Raw genomic sequence first — 17146 nt, forward strand, 5'->3', positions numbered from 1 at the left:
TGTACAGCTCTCTTTCCCACATTCACATTGTTTTTGTCCGTTTGACACTGGTATCTTTCACTTACCCTGTATCCATAGTTCATCCATGTTGCAGTGTTTATGAGTACTGTTTTGCTTCATATGGATGAATAGTAGTACTCCAGTGTACATATAAGAACATGTGCTGTTATGACTCACAAATTCATAGACAGTTGAGTTCTTTCCGCCTTTGATTATGAACAGTGATCCCACCAATAATCCTTACTGTATAAGTTGATGGGGGAGCATCGTATTTTTTGTATCTTTTGCTTGAGGTAGTCATACTGCATCTGCAGTCTAGAAGTAAGAGGGGGGCGCGACTGGGAGCTTGGAGCTGGTTCAGTGGTTAAGAGCACTTGCTACTCTTCCAGAGGACCCAGAATTGATTCCCAGCACCTACATGGAAGCACCGTCTGTAACTCCAGTTCAGGAGAACTCACTGCCTTCTTCTGGTAGGCACCAGCATGCATGTAGACAAAACAGGCAGAGAAGCAAAGAGGCATGAATGCTATGTTCAGCCCACTCTCTTCTTATGTGGTCAGCATTCTAGCCTACTATTGGAATGCTGAGCCATGGTAACTGTGTTTAACTCTTTGCCAAGCTAGTTTTCAAAGTGGCTGTATGGTTTTAATTTCTGTGCCTTTTAGCCAAGATTGGGGATTGAACCATGGCATCATCCACACTAGGCAAACTCTGTACTGCTGTACAAGACATAATTACTAGGATTTGTGCCTTTTGACTTTAATTATCTTAGGGTAGGTAATGATATTCCACTGTTACTCCCCACCCCCCACCCCCACACACTGGGTTTTATTGTTGTATTTCCTGATGGTTAATTATCTCAAATATCTTGTCTTATTCTTACTGATCTTTTGTCTATCTTTTAAGTAAATACACCTATTTACCTCTTGGCTCCTGGGGTTTTTTGTTTTTGTTTTTGGTTGTTGTTTGTTTGAGTTGCCTTTTTGGTATTTAGTTGTAAGGGTTTTTTTATACAGGTTCTCCTTACCTTACACTGGGATTACATATTGACAGCACATTGCATGGTGAAAATTCATTTAATACACTTAACCTAAGGCAACATAGCTTAGTAACACAGTGTACTGTTGACTGCCAGATGGTTACCCTGTGATGATCTGAATGCTACGGCTGTCTGTCCCATCTCACATGGGAAACCATAGTGCAAGTTGATGGCCTGACAAAGGCTGTAATTAAAAGCTCAAATGTGAGTTGGTCCTTGGAGTTGGGGGCATCTGTGCTTTGTGGATGCAAATCTGCATCAGACTGGGTTGGAAATATTTGTCTAATTTTGTATGCTGCCTTCTGATTGTCTCGATACTGTCCTTTTAAAATTTTAAGATCAAGTCCACTTTTAACTTTTCTGCAGTTCCTTCTACTTTTGGTTCCATAACAAAGAATTTATTGTCAAACTCAGGTTATGAAGATGTACCCAAATCTTTTCCTCTCGTTCCTTCTACTTCTCCCTTCCCCTTCTAGTATAAGATGTGTACTGAGGGTGAAGAGAGTACATGCGGACACTCTTTGTGCTTAATTTTCTGTAACCTTTTTAATGAGAATGTCCTCATATGGTTTCTTCACTCTCAGCACACATCTTATGCTAGCATGTTCTGTATTTTTAATACAGGGTCTTGTATAGTTCTGACCAACCTTGAACTTGAGAGCCTCTTTTAGCCTCACAAGTGCTAGGATACAGGTATATGCCACCTCATCCAACTAATTTCCTATTTACATCAGTGTGGTATATTTATTATGGTCAGTGAACCGTGGTCTCAGGAAAGGATGAATAGTTACAATGCTTATTTTCTCTGCTTTCACAGTGCACAGATAAAAACTATCATTTCTTCCCCTGTCCCATGGTTTTACTAGCTAGCCTTAGGTTCTGTTCATTCTTGTTTTACAGACTTTGCCAAATCAAGCACTTTAGAGGCAAAAATTTTCCGTCATGGTTTCCTGTACTGGGCCATTGTTAAGTCTTCACCTGCAAGGAGAATCATGGGTTTTCCTTTCTGTATTAAAGGTTATACCTGAAGGCTATCTTCTGTCACTTCTACTTTATTTTCTCCCCTTCTGTATTCAATTCTTCCAGTGGGTTCCATGTTTTTTGGATTTTAGCCTGGGAGTTCTTGAGCACATATCTAATGGGTACCCTTTCCTTTTTGGTTTCCCAGTAGTCTTCAGCTCTAGGAAATGGTAAGATAGTGCCTCTATCTCATCCTCTTTTATCCATTTTACCTACCAAATCAGAGGATGAAGTGGAGGATGATAGCGTATATGTTTTTCCATTGCAATTCCTTCACACCATCCTCAGTTGCATGTTTCATTAGACATAGCAGCAGTTGTACAACTGCCATGGTTAACTGCTTGCTGACAATTTGTTCCATGCATACTATTTTTTAAGAATGGATTTAGCAATTTTTAGAAGGCTTATATTTTGTGAGCAAGTGGTTTATATGCAATAAAAAACTAAATGGTTTTAACTGTTTTCTATTAAATATTTTATTTTTAAAATACTTATTCATTTATTTGTATGTTTGTGTGCCTGAGTGTGTGCTTATATAGTCATGTGCATTCAGGACCCTGTGGAGGTTAGGTTCAGATCCCCTGAAACTAGAATTACAGACACTTGTGAGTCACTATGTGGGTGAGAGCTGGGAACCAAATCCCAGTCATCTGCAAGAGCAGTAAGTGCTCTTAACCACTGAGCCATCTCTTTAAAAAACATGTTATTTTATTTGGATTATGATATAATTGCATCCCTCTACTCCTCTCTTCAAATCCTCCCATATACAACTCCCACTCTCTTTCAAATTCATGACCTCTTTAATATATATTATAATATAACATATAATATAATTGTATTAGTTATAACAATAATTGTTATGCAAGCCTATAAGTATATAGATATATATTTCTAAATATAACCTGTTCAGTCTTTATAATGTTACTTGCATGTATATTTTCATGGTTGACTGTTTGGCATTGGACAACCAATTAATGTATTCTTCCTTAGCTGGGTGTTGGTGGCACACGCCTTTAATCCCAGCACTCGGGAGGCAGAGGCAGGTGGATCTCTGTGAGTTCAAGGCCAGCCTGGTATTCCAAAACAATGCAGAGAAACACTGTCTCGAGAAACCAAAAACAAACAATTTAGGGATAATAATACTTGAGCATCTTAAAAAAAATAGAAGACTTTAAAAAGTGTGTGTGTGTCAGTCTGTCTATCTTAGCTATGTTCTATTGTTGTGATAAAGACATGACCTAGAACATGTTGGGGAGAAAACTAATTTTTCCCTTTGCCAAGAGTTTCAGTTAGCTTCTTGGTTAGGGGTGGGACTCCTTGTATACTCCTACCTCTCATTGCTGGTACCCTGTCTGACTTATAACTGTACAGGTCTTACGTTGCTACAGTCTATGTGAGTTCACATGGACTTTAGTCCTGCTGTGTCTGGAATACATGATTGGAGTCACGTCACCTCTGTTTCTTTCAATCTTTCAGCCACCTCTTCCCCATAGATTCCTGAGCCTTGAGGAGAGGGGTTTGATGAAGACATCCCACTTAGGGCTGCATGCTCCAAAGTCTCTCACTCTCTGCACACTGTCCAGTTGTGGGTCTCTGTATTAATTTCCATCTACTGCTGAAAGAAGCGTCTCTGATGCGGTCGTGTGAGGCACTGATGTACTAGTATAGCAGTGTGTTACTAGGACTCATTTTATTGCTATCTTCCCTTAGAGTAATAGTAGTAGTTTTTTCCCTAGGCCCATGGCCTATCTAGTCTCAGGTTATGTTTGGGGACTTGTATGTTAATGGCATTGCTTATAAAGCTGTGGGTAACCTTTATATACAAAGGTTTGAAAAGCGCTAATGTTGATATATTGGTGAAATCCCTAGAATCTGCTTTGAGTAAGATATCTGTATTATATGTATGTTATATTGTACTCTGTAGAAGAAAACACAGCTTGATATTTCTGGATTAAATTTATTTCAGAATCTTGACAAAACTTCTAGAGGTATCAGATGATCCACAAGTCTTAGCTGTTGCTGCTCATGATGTTGGAGAATATGTTCGACATTATCCTCGGGGCAAACGGTAAAAGAGAAAGTTAAACCTATGTTTCATTTTGGTTTCTTGAAACAATCCAAAGTTCTTTTCCAAATCAGAGTAGTTTAGTAGAGAAGCTAATCAAGTAAATGAGCTCAATTAAAAATGAGTACTATAAAAATATAAATACACTTGCATTAGTACTTTGGTATAATTGTCAGTGAGAGTATTAGAGATTTCTCATTAAAAGTTTCCTTTGTTTGCAAAATTTAATTCTATAGCCATTTTATGAACACTGTGTTTTCCCTATTACTCATAATTATGGAAATGAATTAGAGGTTGACACTGGCAAATTATAAAGCACAGAAGTTATAGTAGATATGTACTAATATAATTCACATTTCAAAACATTGAGGTGTGGTTATATAATAAATGTACTTAGACATATTGACCAGAACAGTGGATATAATTATTTGGCAAAGTAGAGTCTGAACGTTTTTAGTACCTTATTAGTCACACAGTGGACTGGCATGTGCCCAATGTCTCCTGGTGAAGAACGTTGGCAGAAAGTTCTCTAACTTTCTATTTGCATTCAGCAATGCAGAGCACTTCCTTATGTCAGACGAAGTCTCTGTATCTTTTTTCTCTTGTCCTCATTCTTTTCCTTACAAATAATCTTTTAAGATGTAGAATAGTCTTTCATATTATATCCATTTTACTGCAATCTTAGAAAATTGCTTTGGTATCTCATATTTGATGATGATATTTGGATGATAGGCTTAACTTATTAAGGTAATCAGAACTGCTAAAATCACAACCATGAAACAACAGTAGTTATTACCAAAAATAATGCTATCTCATGTATTAGATACCCATAAAAGACAAGCAGTGGACATTTTTTGCTGGTTCAGTGAAAAGAATACCATAAAAGATCTTGAATTTTTGAGAGTCTCAATTCAGAAAAAGACAAAAAGAAGGAGAGAGAGGGACTCAATCATATGTCTGATTGGAAAGATCCAGCTTCATGCTTCCTAACCCTTCAAGCAGCCTTCAGTGTTCCTAAGAGGTGCCAGCACAGATTGCTGTTTACTCCTGTTTTATATGATGGATATTTTCTTTAAGAATTTTTTCCCTTTTATTGAAAATAGATTACTTTCTCACACAATATATCCTGATGACAGTTTCCTGTCCCTGTATTCCTCCCTGTTCTTCCTCATTTTTCCTCCCACTTGGGTCTATTCCTTTTCTGTCACTAGAAAGCTAGCAGGCTTCTGAAGGATAATAATAAAGTATAATAAGATAAAACAGAAACTAACATACTGTAATTGGACAACACAAGCAAACAGAAGGAAGAGAGCCCAAGACAAAGCACAGAAACAGAGACTCACTCTTTGGTACACCCGGGAATCCTATGAAAACACTAAACTGGAAGCCATCATATATACACAAAAGACCTGGTGCAGACCTATGCATGCTGCCTTGGTCTCTGTGAGTTCATATGAGCTTTGATCATGTTGATTTAGAGGGGCTTGTTTTCTTGGTGTTCTCGGTATATGTATGCTATTTTCATAGCTGCTTTTGTAGTTAAAAGGTATACTTTTAAATCAGTAGCCTGTTTTGTGAATTTATATAGAAAGCATAGCAGGCAGTTATTGATCTCAAATTACAAATTTAATAATTGTCATTGGGCTGTGGGATTTAGTGGCAGAGCATGTGCTTAGCAAGGCCCATTTCCATCTCTGGCTTCCACCTCCTGTAGAATGTCCTCAAGACATTCAAATAGTAGATTGGTCATATTTACACTTGTGACCCTTTCAATACTAGGAATCCCTTCATCCACACAGCAGTAGCCGTTGCACATAACTAGTCCTCCAATCATAGTGGCGTAGTGAGTATTGTCTGTTTAATGGAAAAGTGTGCCATCAATTTGTGCACCCTTTCAGGCTCTTGACAAGGTGTTAGTATGGCTTCAGAAAAAGTATCACAGACAAAATTAACTTGGCCCCCAGACCAGAGAAACCAATATGGCGTCAAACATTAACATGGCCTCCAGGAGGAACACAAACCACAGACATGAACCTGGACCATGAATATTAACATGGCCTCTGGCAGGAAAATGGAGATCATGGACATCGACATGGCCTCTAGCGTGCAGCACCAATAGACTTTTGGTAGCAACTGGCCCTGGCAGTAATATGGACCACATATAGCAACATGGCCTCTGGCAGCAGCATGGACCATAAACATTTTTCAAGGAGGTCCAATCCAGAAAATGAACCATTCTCCATCTTAGACATCCTGCCATTACTCAGAGCCAGGTCTGGGCATTGCTTTCTGGGGCAGGGCCTGCACAAGCTTTAACCGGCTGCTCACTGCTCTGCCAGTCCTGGAATTTTCAAGGATGCTCAAATAAAAAACTGGAAGTTTTCCATCTTGGGCATTCTGCTGTTGCTCAGAGCTAGAGTGAATAGAAATAGCTGTGGATATATAAGATTATTTTAAAAATCTGGTAAATCACCATATACTGCCTGGAAAGTGAAACACTAATGTCCAGGTCCTTGGTATATATCTTCATTGTATAGCAGTGATGACCTGGTTCTGTTCCTTATAGGATTGAAACTTGTGAAAATGAGTATCTGATGAGGACCAGTGTTCACCAGGCAGTAGAGCATAATTCAACCCAAGAACCTTATCCAGAGAACTCATGCTTGCTCTCTTAAGAAATAGAATTTACATCAGGCAAACAGCTCTTCATACAAAGTTTAGCATAGCACATGCAAATAAATTATTTTCATAGTTGCACACAATTTTTATACAGCAAACCCGATTTTTCTTATACATTATAGTTTGGCCAGTATAGATGCTCGTTATAGAAAGCATGAAAACTGCAGAGTTGCAGCAGCAGTGCCTTTAACACCATAGACACAGCCAGTGACTTCCTCACATGTATCTGTGTCCTGTGGAAACCTGCACGGCATAGCTCATGCTTTATCACTTTCTTTTACATTTTTTTTAAACTGGCATTTGTTTGGTTCTGAGTTTTCATTGTTGTGAAAACAGAGTGAATCACTTCACATTCTGATTACTTTCTGCCATCCCTTGAAATAGACATAAGGAGCTAAAATGTGAGTTTTCATGAGGTTTTAAAGACATTATTATATACAAACTAATTCAGACTTCCAACCAGTGGTGTGTGAGAATATAATTTTCATAACCCCCTCCTGCAGTAGCAGGAAGCATCACCCTTTCTTTTTAATCCACATAGGAAGGAAAACATGGCAACGGCTGTCTTTAACTTATATTTTGGTATTTAACATAGTTTAGGAATGTCAACTGTTGCATTGAAAACAAACATCATTAAAGCCTGATATTTACATTATATCAAACATTACAATTATAGTTTTTATCATCCATCAGTCAGTAATAGTGAAAGTGTTAAATCATGAGTACTCTCTTGAGTTGCGTTTGTCCTGGGCATTCTCTGAACACTGTTTCACTGAGCCCTTCACTGAAACCTACACGAAGTGCTTCCTTCTACTACTTTTGTGCTGAGAAAAAAAACTTTCTGGTTAGAGACTTGTTCAAAAGTTTTAAGTTTTTAAATGTAATGTTGCTTTTCTTTATAAGAGAAACAGATTAATCCTCAAAAGTGTGTTTATTGTGAGGATTATAGAAGATTCAATTGACTGTCAATGCAGTGCCCTATATAATAGAAGTGCCTGCATTAGTATTATGATCATCAGTTATATTGTACCTATAATGTGACAACTTCCTGAAGTATGCTGATTTTCATTGTGGATTCCAAACTAGTGAATTTGCTTACTTGCTAAAATTACACCATTTTAAAGCTCATGCAAATAATTCATGAACATGTCTAGAATCAATGAAAACATTGAATCCTTGATGGACACATTGACAGCTATGGTAGAACACAGCTGGGTTCTGCCTTCTTGTTCTCACTCTTCTACTACAAAGAAGTGTTATTTCCATGGTCTGTTCAGTGCCGTGCTTGCATCTTGTGTCTCCTTTTTTGTTTTTGAATTTTGCTGTTTAAAATAGCTCATCAGTATGGTGCTGAAATGCTGTGTAGGGTTCCAAGTTTAAGGGAATGACACTGGGTCACGTGTTAGGTAAGCCGCTTTCAGGCTAGACTAATTGTACTTACTGCTGATCATGAGCTCAGGGCCCAGAGGACCTTTGTTAAAGAGGGGAGTCACTTAACTGGCTTGAGTGGTGGAAATGATATTTAGGGTTTTGCAATTGTTGCTTTGATGACAGGGAGGAGACTGGATTGAGCAGGAACAGCCCCTACCATTATTGGCCAAGCAGCAGGGCTTACTGCACTAAAGGTCATAGATTTTGTGTCTTTGGATCATCACAGTAACTCTGTAATGGATTTATGCTTATTCTCCATATTTGGCAATTATTGTAAATGATCTGCTGAATGTAATAATATGTCTGGCTAGTAGCGGAGCTGAGCTGACATAACAGATACTATTTCAAAATATAATGCCTGACATATTGTAGGCACTAGATGTTTAATGTTTTGATGTACTTCCACCCTTCCATTCCTGACTGGTTCAGGAAGCCTGTGAGGTTGTCTTAAAGCACCAAATGCCCTATGGCATTAGGATGTCATATGACATTGATAAGTAGCAGGCATGACACTGGACAGTACTGATGGATGAAGAATGGACAGGAAAATCCATACACCTGGGCTGGAGTTAGGAAATTGCAAAGCTCTATTTGTATTGATATTGTTGTAGAGAACAGATTCTTGAAGCAAGTGACCACTTTCATATAATATTTGTGTCTGTACTAAGTGGACTTGGTTGTTAGGGATATGGTGTTAGAAGAGAAAGTAGTGTGATTGTCAACTGTCTTCATGCTCCTGAAGATTGACTTTTTCGTTTATAGCATGTGACATATTCTATCATTATGAGAAACGAGCAGCTTTATTCAAATTAAGTCTAACCAGGAAATTAACTTGAGTGCTCTTTATCCTCTGTCCTTTGTTATCTGAGTCTAAACCTGTATTTATGAGATAATGTAATCACTGATGGACTTGATATTGATCTTGTTAACTTAATTGGAATTCAGTACTGACTGCATGCTAGAAATACTGGTTGTAAAGTAATACTCAGCTACCTAGAATTGAGGGTTGTACCCAGGTAGATGATAGATTAAAAAATGAGTTATCAGTCGGATTGAACACTAGGAATTTAAGGAAAACATTCAAATCTTTAGGTCTTTGTGTCTCTTACATGTCTGTTGTTGTGATACAACATCATGATCTTATAAAAGAAAGCGTTTAATTGGACTCACTATTTCAGAGGTTTAGAGTCCCATGATGGTATAGGGAAGACACAGGTGAGACCTCACGTCCCCAAACTACAGGCTGTAGGCAGAGAGAGTATACTGGGAATGGCACAAGTCTTTTGAAATCTCAATCCTGCCCCCAGCGATATACTTCTTATTCTTACCCAAATAGTTTCATCAGCTGCAGATTCATAAACCTGTACAGACAGACTGATCACCTTCAACCACCACAGTCTGCAGTTCAATAAGAGTGACGTGAGATGTAATCCTAGCTTACTTCAGTTAGTTGTAACTTTGGTTTTGGAAATCATTTGGGCATTTGATACTTGGACTCTTCACTTGTGACTAGCATCAATTTGAAAGAAATGACATCCTCACAAGTCTTTTCTGTTCTGCAGGGTTATTGAGCAGCTCGGTGGAAAGCAGCTGGTGATGAACCACATGCACCATGAAGACCAGCAGGTCCGCTACAATGCTCTGCTGGCCGTGCAGAAGCTCATGGTGCACAACTGGTATGCCTTGGAATCTCTCACCTGGGCATTGCTCTGCTAGCTCTCACATTTTTATCCTAAGGGCTCTTATGCAAATATTCTATTGAGCTATTGGTGATTTTAGACAAAGGTCTACACACACATTGCTAATATAGAGCAAAGACTCAGTAACTTTAAAGAGATGATCTGCACTCATGGTCTTAAAAAAGGTTTAAACTACTGATATCACAAATTGCTTCAGCTGTAACTGAAAAGGTCCTTGTGACAAAAACAAATGTAGGTTTCTTGGAGTTGAGTGGACACAGCTGGACTGCAGATTCCTCTCCAGTTCTGCAAGATGTCTAAAGTGTAAGGTTAACCAGACTTCATTGTATCTGTTCACAAGAAGACACTAGAAACATATTGATTAACTCAAATTCCATGGTCAAGTTTGTTCATTATAAGTGTCTTGCTTTTGAAGTATCCAGAGTCATATGTTTTTCCTGTCCTTTTATTTTTAAGACTGAGATTATTATCTTTTTGTATTCCCTCTAAAAAGTGAACATAATGGTAATCCCTTGGTGTACTAGATAGAGCAAGTGGTGATTCCTTTTTTGAACAGCTAGTTTAACTGTTGGTTGGCTGTTAAACTCTTGGAATAGATCATGTAATTGTATCACACTGAAGAGTATTCTAGATTGAGACTTTTCCTGTTAAAAGTACAGGGAGCAAATGTAGATCTCTATAACTGACAGAAGTGTGATCAGTGTTTCCAGAGGAAAAAATTAATGGTACATTAGAACAGGCCAGTCACATACAGTACAGAAGAATATCTAGTTAGTTGTGCTGCTACGGCTTTGTGTATTAAATTCCACAGTCCTGCCAATAAGCAGCTTCCCCATAAACACTGGCATCTGTGCATGCATACAACAGTGTCTTTATGAAGATAGACTGGAAGTGGTGCAACTTTTGCAGGGCAGTTAGGTGAGCTTCTTTGAATAAGCCAACTTATGCTGAGGGGACAGTGGTAAGGAGCCAGCTGTGCGGCCTAATTTTTGGGGCTAATTAGTATTTCAGGTCTAAGGAATAAGACAGGAAATGCAGGAAGCGCACTGAGCATGCTTGTTTAGAGCAATGCGTGGAGAAAGTTTCAGCACCTATTGGTACTGGGGTACTGCAGGGAGAAACTGGGTGCTGGAAATACTCTTCAGGACACAGACAGCTTCCCCAATAGAAAACTGGGGTGCTATGTGTTTTTACTGAGTCTAAGGATATAACTTGAAGGTACAGAGTAAGCATCAACTAGGTGACAATTGCAGCATGTCTTCTGTGCTGATGTTTGAGGCTTAGGAGAATTGAAAACCGTTGAAAAGGTCTTTTTTTTTTCTTTAAAAATTTATTCATTTTTATTTTATGTGTTTGAGTTTTACCAGCATGTATGTACATGCAGTACCCACTGGGTCAGAAGAGAGTGTCAGATCCTTCTAACTGTAGTTCTGTGGGTTGTGAGCTGCCATGTGGGTCCTGGGAACCCAACCATCTCTCCAGCCTGTTTGGTTTTTTTGAGACAGGTCTCATTAAGTAGGCCTGGCTGGCCTGACACTCATTTTGTAAACCAGATTTAGAGATCTACCTGCCTCTTCCTCACAAGTGCTGGGATTAACGGCATGTTAATCCTATTGATTTTTTTTGTGTGTGTGTTTTTTTTTTAATTGGTGAAGGGGGACATTGGGTTTATATTTCAAAAAAAAGAAGAAAAGAAAATCTCATTGACTCCTCTGTGGAGAATGGAACTTGCTAGATTAAGTATGAAAACAAGAAGGATGTTTGGGTTACTTTAGATGCTAGAGTGGTGCTAGCTGTATTATGGTGGGCTGAAATGCTTCTACTCTTTCCTGTCTTTTGTGCAAGGAGAGCGTGAGCAAAGTAGAGGCCCTCCGGAGTATCCTCGGCTCAACTCAGTGGGTAGATAAAGCCTTGGGTGTCACTAAACACGACTGCTTCACTGGGTTCCTCTCCTTTGTCACTGTTTTCTGAGTTAGGGTTTCCAACATTGGGAATTGAATGTCTTGTGGCTAGTTTATATGTCTTAAGGAATTAGTTTGACAAGTGTTCACAGTTGGAGGCTACTGTGACTATGAACTTATATATTTCCTAGATATTTTTATAAAGTTATAAAGTTTCTATAAAACTAAGTTTAATTTCCCACCTTAAAAAAACAAAAAACATAGATGCCATAGTAGAATTGTTATTTAGTAATTTAAAAAATTACTTTTAATTGTTCTCTTATTAAATGTCCTCAGGCATAGTGTTTTTCTTTTCTTGCTTTTCTTTGGGGAAGGGGTGCTGTTTGTTTAAATGTTCTCTCCTGACATAAAAAAAAAAGTATATACAATAGAATGCTGACTTGAAAAAAAGTTTTGGTTGAGGAATTTTGTTAAATGAGCATACATTGAGAAGATTTTTTTCCCTTGTGTATGATAGGTATATTGTTCATGACTGAATTATGTTGTGACTCTATAGATAGACACTGGTTTGTATCTCATTGACTAGTTGATGAGAATATCCTTTTTTCCTCCTCCAGCATGTGACAATATGCTTTTATGCTGATGATTTGGAGCTTAGTGCTAGTATTTTCTGTACTTTCTTTATAAAAAGATTTTTATAGGAAGTTTAGAATTCAGTTGTGACCCTTACATTTTTATGCATTGTTTACTTTTTTGTTGTTGTTGATTTGTTTTGTTTTGTTTTTTTGTTTTTTGAGACAGGGTTTTCTGTGTAAAAACAGCTCTGGCCTGGTACTCACTATTTAGGCCAGGCTGGCCTTGAACTCACCTACCTCTGCTTTCCAAGTGCTGGGATCAAAGGCGTGTGATAGCACCGCCTGGCTGAGCTTTCACATTTTCTTGGATGTCTGTATCAGAAAATAAAAGTTACTCAAGTAATGACACTTTATTTTTCAGATTAATGTACTAGAGGGTCACATGGAAAGTAAACCTTCTGCAAAAGGCTTTCTCCTGTGGAAGAGCAGACTGGATACATGTCTTGGTTTAGTGTCCATATGCATCATGGTTATAACTGCTGGTATAGACTGCCATTCTATTTACCTGGAAGAGATTTGCTTTGCTTTGCTTTCTGAGACAGGATTTTGTTCTGTAACATAGGATAGTGTGGAACTTAGCATGTAGTCCATACTGGCTGGCCATGAACTTAGTGTAATTCTGATTCTACTCCCAAGTTCTGGGATTGTAGGTACAAGCTCTCTTGCTTGGTAGGGTTTCTTTTTGGGGGGGGTGTATTGTTTATCTGTATATCTGTCTGTCTACCTGTCTTCCTTTCCTTTTGTTTTTTTAAACTAAAATAGGCTCTGGTGTTTTACATATGTTTACTAATTTTAAATTGTGAAGTTCTCTTGAAATTGTTTATATTTACACCAAGTAAACACTTTATTTCTGTAATATTAAAATAATAAAATATTAAAATAACTTCAAACTTTCCTTTAAAGTATAAATTAGATATTTATAAAATCATGGGATAGACCAGCCACGAATCTTGATTTAGAGTCCATTTTAAGAAGTTAAAGCTTAAGTTTCTTAATAATATAGATTTAGATTTGAGTTTATAATACATGGAATATAGAATATAGAATTAATTTTTTCGGTGTTTTGGTTGATTTTGAAATTACCTCTTTGAAAGTCTTAGAAAAGCTAATTTTCCCCCTTTCTTTGACATCTATATGGAGTGAAGTGGTGGATTACAAGATCCCCAAGTGTACATAGGGGTAAGGAGGAATATGTCCTTGGCTGAGGGCAAGAAGATGGTTGGTACACAGGGAGCCCCTTAACTCAGGAGGTATGGTGCAGTCAGTCCTTATAACTGACACCAGCACCTCAGATCCTACTCCACAGCTACTCTCTTGATGCATGCTTGGTTCTTTTCAGTAGTAGTGAGTTACATAGATTTGCCAAAAATATATAAGAATGAACATTGATTCTAGAGAACTTTAGCTTGTACTGTTGTTCATACTTCCAGTTTAACATCATAAAATGTCACCATTTTTCTCCTACAGAATGATTTTAGATGTAATCCTCTAATTCAGAAGCAACAGTGTGTGCGTATGGACAGCTCAGGACTTCAGGAAAGAAACACTGAATTTTGTAGGTAGAGGATCTCCTGTAGAATTCTGTTTGTGTTTCTAGGTTATCTTCTAGCATTTCCTCAAGCAAATTCTGAGCATTTTCCTCTTTAGATCTTTTATATATGTAGGAAAATTAATATAACAAATTTACCAAGCTAAGGACTTTGTTCTATGATTATATTGGCATAAAACATTTTAGTTATTATGTAAGTGGATAGCCATTAAGACAGTGGTTAAATGGTTATGAACTGAAAAGGGAAAAGCCCTTAGATATTTAAACATTAATAATCACATTACCAAAGAACTCCATGGGATATTTTTAGAAATTAATTTTATTCTGTAACAATTTGATATATGTATTTAACACATTTTGATCATATTCATCCTTGCATTCTCCTTTCTGATCTCCCTCCCACTTCTGGAACATGTCTTTTCCTCAACTCATCCATATAACTTACTGAACCACTTAGTTTTTAGAATATATTTAAAAACTATGGTCTCTTTATGGGTACGTAGAGTTTTCTTTGTTATCTTTGTGACATTTTCAGGGGTGGAAACTTGAAATATCTTCAGTATCATATATTTTGTGATTTAAAGAATAAAGACTAGAGAGATGGCTTACTTGATAATGCTTGTCACATAAACACAAGGACCTAAGTTTGGATGCCTAGAACTCAGGTAAAAGCTGGGAATGGAAACCTGTAACTCCAGGGCTATGGTGGTGGATCCTAGGGTTTGCTAGCCTGCTAGCCTAACCAAATTGGTGACTTCCAGGTTCAATGAAAGATCCTGTGTCAAAAACTGAGATGCAGACATGATTGAGGAAGACAACCATTAAACCTTCGCCTCCGCTTGCATGTGTCCTTATATGCATGTATGTCCAGACACACAGATACATATAAATGCATAGACTGTTTATTACTCTAGTTGGTGGCATGAATCTGGGAGAATGGGGTCTAAAAATGAAATGGTCTGAAGTTTCATGCAATAGCCAATTTATTCAGACCATCTAATAATTTATATTCTTGAAAGGTAAGAAGAATCACATAAGTAATGTGCAATCATAAGGACAAGCCATACATGGCAAGAACATGTTTTTCCATGCATATGAATAACAACAGCTGAAGTAAACTTACTCCTACCTGCTACACCTGGGAGGAGCATGAAAATACATTCCAAGAACAATTCTGTGTTTTGAAGAAATTGAGGTTTGTCTTGTTTTCTTGGGGTTTTCCCATAAGCACTCTCACATGACTTCATTCTTAGACTTTATTATGACAGTAGACCACACACTGTCTCATACAAACAAGAAGTTTTTCTTGATTCTTTACAGTTTCTCTAACACTGTACATGACAAGTTACAGTTGATTGGCAATGCCAATGTAACATATATCTTAGATTTTTTTCCCTGAAATACCAGCTCCTGTAATACAAGAAGTAAATAGGGAGCATTGTACAGACACAGTCCTGAAGGATAGGAGCCTGTGTGCATTTTATAATTAAACAAAATTGAAAACAGATTTTTACACATGGGTCCTTGCAACTTAAGGAATAAGGTCTGGCTTGTGTTTTGATTAAGATCTGCTTATTAGCCAGTAGATTTTGGATCTGTGTTTGGAAGAATCAGTGAAACTTAGACAAAAGAAAAAAGCATGTCTGGTATGAAGAAGGAAAGAGAAACAACTTGCTTTACATATTTGAAATAGTTTAATATCTGCCCTTATATTTGAGAGGATGAATTAAGTAACATGATGTAAGTGTTACCATAAGGGTCAGAGGTTTTCTAGTGTAGGAACAGCACACTTGTTGAGCATGAACAGACTCTTGGGTTCCATACTGAGAACTAGAAAAAGAAAATATATTTGGGTGGAAAAGGAAGATGCTTGCAGTTCAAGCTTGGGCCACTGGAAATCATACTAGTCTTACTTTCTGTATAGGCTTAAACAAAGAGAAGGTGCATGTCAGAAATGCCAGCTGTCGAATGAGGCCATTCTCCTCCCCCCACCCCCCGTGCTAAATATCCCATAAATGGCTTATGAAACATTTTAGTGTTTAGTTTGCATGCCATTCTGCCCATTTGTATTTAGTTCCTTTCTCAGTTAAAGAACTGAGGGAGAATTTACATTTGCCTCTAATTGGTTCTTTATTTTAGACATGGGCAGAAATGTTTGTTTATGCAGAAAAATATGCAATAGAAAATAAGAAGTCACACAAGACAATGCAATGATTTCTGTGACAGATGTTCTGGTGTCACAGGAATGTTGGAATCATGCTGGAGGAGGCAGTACTTGGACCAAGTCCTGTGGGATATGGTATGAGTGGGAGGGATGATGGGGTGAGTATAGGGAGGATATCAGGCAGACACACTCTGAGTCTGCTGTACATAAGAAGTCACAGGAATGTCACCACAGCAAAACTTTAGGAGAATGGGAATAGCTGTCTCCCAGCTAAGGGCCACCTATGACATCATGGACATTGTCTTAGGTCAGAAAGATTGAATGCATTTGCAGTCACCTGAATTTCACTGTTTAGCACATTTTTAATAAGTGAGAGATTTCTCTTTTTTGTATAATGAGCTTGGTATGTCAAATCTTGAGCTCCTACAGTTTAGTGAGCCCTTGAAAGAACCAAAGTCCTTCAGTGTGCCTGCTCTCAACTTTTTGCAAGGCGGAGCTTCCATGTTGTTGATTACAGTGGCAAAGAGTGTGAAAGAGAAAAGTTTCCTTATGAGACCAAGTCCTCTTAATTGGAAATAATTTCAGCAGAAATGGTCCAGTGAACTAAAATACTTTTCATCTAAAGCTACCAGTTGTAACAATTTGACTGTATTTGTGTGTCCTCTTTTGGGAAGTAGTTTTGAGAGAAGCACACCTCAGTATGATCTGCCAACCCTAAACACTTAAGGTTGAATACTCAGATATTCTCTTTAATACTGTAACATGGTGATGTAACATGTAAACAATATTAAAATTCCCTTGTCTGCTATGTACTGGCAAGAATTTTTTTTAATTAGTTCAGAATCATACATTGCATTTTGTTTGCATGTTTCTTTGTTCCTTTTTCTTTGTGTTTTGAGACAGAATCTTATATATCCCAGGCTGGCCTTGAGCTTACTATATTGCAAGGATGACTTTGAATTC

General features: G+C 37.8%; 1 protein-coding gene across 3 annotated transcripts in view; it reads left to right on the plus strand.

Moving 5' to 3' along the window:
* Atp6v1h (ATPase H+ transporting V1 subunit H) overlaps nt 1-17146 on the plus strand; it is an 88872-nt gene that overhangs the window by 58771 nt on the left and 12955 nt on the right. For 2 of the 3 annotated variants that reach the window (XM_005085931.4, XM_013125126.3), the window contains 2 exons: nt 4026-4127; nt 9797-9910. In XM_005085931.4, coding sequence (XP_005085988.1) covers nt 4026-4127; nt 9797-9910 — 216 coding nt within the window. Of the gene's footprint in view, nt 1-4025; nt 4128-9796; nt 9911-13937; nt 14026-17146 lie in introns of all 3 variants that reach the window. The other variant, XR_002381394.2, reaches the window with a different exon arrangement.

The sequence above is a fragment of the Mesocricetus auratus genome, unplaced genomic scaffold (genome assembly GCF_017639785.1).
Source record: "Mesocricetus auratus isolate SY011 unplaced genomic scaffold, BCM_Maur_2.0 Super-Scaffold_6730, whole genome shotgun sequence".
NCBI lineage: Eukaryota > Metazoa > Chordata > Mammalia > Rodentia > Cricetidae > Mesocricetus > Mesocricetus auratus.